The following is a 1,622-nucleotide window of genomic DNA, read 5'->3' on the forward strand; positions in this document are numbered from 1 at the left end:
ATGTTCTCCTTCGGATCTATGAACGAGCAAAGACAACCATCTAAAAATGAGTGCCCTAACAGTGTTCCCCATGCAAGCCCCAAAGACGACGAGCGTTCTGACAAAAGCCCTGACAAAACGGGAGAGAAAGAGGATGACGTCCAGCTGCCGGCTCCTCCTGCAGCGAATGAAGCTGCTGGAAATGACATCAATTCCGAAGCAATTTCCACGCTCGATAGGCCAGAACGTGGTCGAAAGGAGCGCAAGGAGCACAAGGCTAACCAACCTAAGGGCAAAGCCGAGGATGTGAAGAATAAGGACAGGTCTCGTCGCAGAGTGTCCTCAGGGAGCTCATCAGAACGTGGTCGAAATGAGCGCAAGGAGCACAAGGCTAATCAACCTAAGGGCAAAGCCGAGGATGTGAAGAATGAGCACAGGTCTCGTCGCAGGGTGTCCTCAGGGAGCTCATCAGAACGTGGTCGAAAGGAGCGCAAGGAGCACAAGGCTAACCAACCTAAGGGCAAAGCCGAGGATGTGAAGAATAAGGACAGGTCTCGTCGCAGGGTCTCCTCAGGGAGCTCATCAGAACGTGATCGAGAGGAGCGCAAGGAGCACAAGGATAACGGACTAAAAAGCAAAGCCGAGGACAAAGCCAAACATCTAACCGAGAAGAACAGGACGAGACCTGTTGTGAAAGCCAAGGGAAAGCAAAAACAGAAACGTTTGCGTCGCGACAGTGACTCCTCAATTTCGCCAGAACGTGGTCGAAAGGAGCGCAAGGAGCACAAGGCTAACCAGCCTAAGGGCAAAGCCGAGGATGTGAAGAATCAGGACAGGTTTCGTCGCAGGGTGTCCTCAGGGAGCTCATCAGGACGGGGTCGCAAGGAGCCCGAAGAGTACAAGGCTGACAAACCAAACAGCCGAGTCGAAATTCTGACGGAAAAATGCCGCTCATGTCGTAGGAAGTTGTCGAGCTCATCACACTCTGCGCACGCACCAATATCCAACAGGCGAGGATCATCTTCTAGCTCATCTTCTAGCTCCGATGATATACGGGAAACTCATTATATTGAACGTTCCGGCAAGATGGCTTGGAAAATTTACGCTCCTAACTTTAAGCGTAAAATTCATAAACGTAAATATTATGAATGTTTCCGAAAAAACTCGGATATACCCTACTCTTATCGATGTACGTACCCAGTTAATGGTCACCCGTGCGGTCATAAATTTTGTTCAAATGATCTTAACGCAGTAATTGCTCATATTTTGAAGCATAAAGGAGTTTCATTTAAATGTTATTATTGTTCTCCTTCGAATAGAAAGTCCTTGCAAAGTTCCAATGCTTACCCTTCGCACATAAAAACTTTTCACCCCGCCTTGCTCGCTAAGCCCCGAAGGCTGTCTGATTTCGTAATGGCTAATAAAAAGTGATTTTTCATTTTTCTTTTTGTCTATTAAAAAAAAAAATCATGATTTGATGAAAAATGCATTGTGGTCGATTATGGACATCCCCTGCCATACAAGAATGAATTGTGCGCTGTGCGCCTGTAATTTTTAATTATTTTATTTATTATTTATTGCATTACATGTAACAAAATAACACTAACAAACTAATAAAGAGAAATTAAACATGAAAAAAAAAA

At 45.4% G+C, this 1,622-nt stretch overlaps 1 protein-coding gene across 1 annotated transcript; it reads left to right on the plus strand.

Annotated features, from left to right (window-relative positions):
- Positions 1–18: 18 nt before the first annotated feature.
- Positions 19–937, plus strand: LOC105273084 (transcriptional regulator ATRX homolog; the record flags this gene model as incomplete). Its single annotated transcript, XM_011315319.1, has 1 exon — positions 19–937. A coding segment is annotated over exon 1 (919 nt), but the record flags the coding sequence as incomplete, so codon positions are not given.
- Positions 938–1,622: the final 685 nt, after the last annotated feature.

This window comes from Fopius arisanus, unplaced genomic scaffold (genome assembly GCF_000806365.1).
Source record: "Fopius arisanus strain USDA-PBARC FA_bdor unplaced genomic scaffold, ASM80636v1 scaffold00865, whole genome shotgun sequence".
Classification (NCBI taxonomy): domain Eukaryota; kingdom Metazoa; phylum Arthropoda; class Insecta; order Hymenoptera; family Braconidae; genus Fopius; species Fopius arisanus.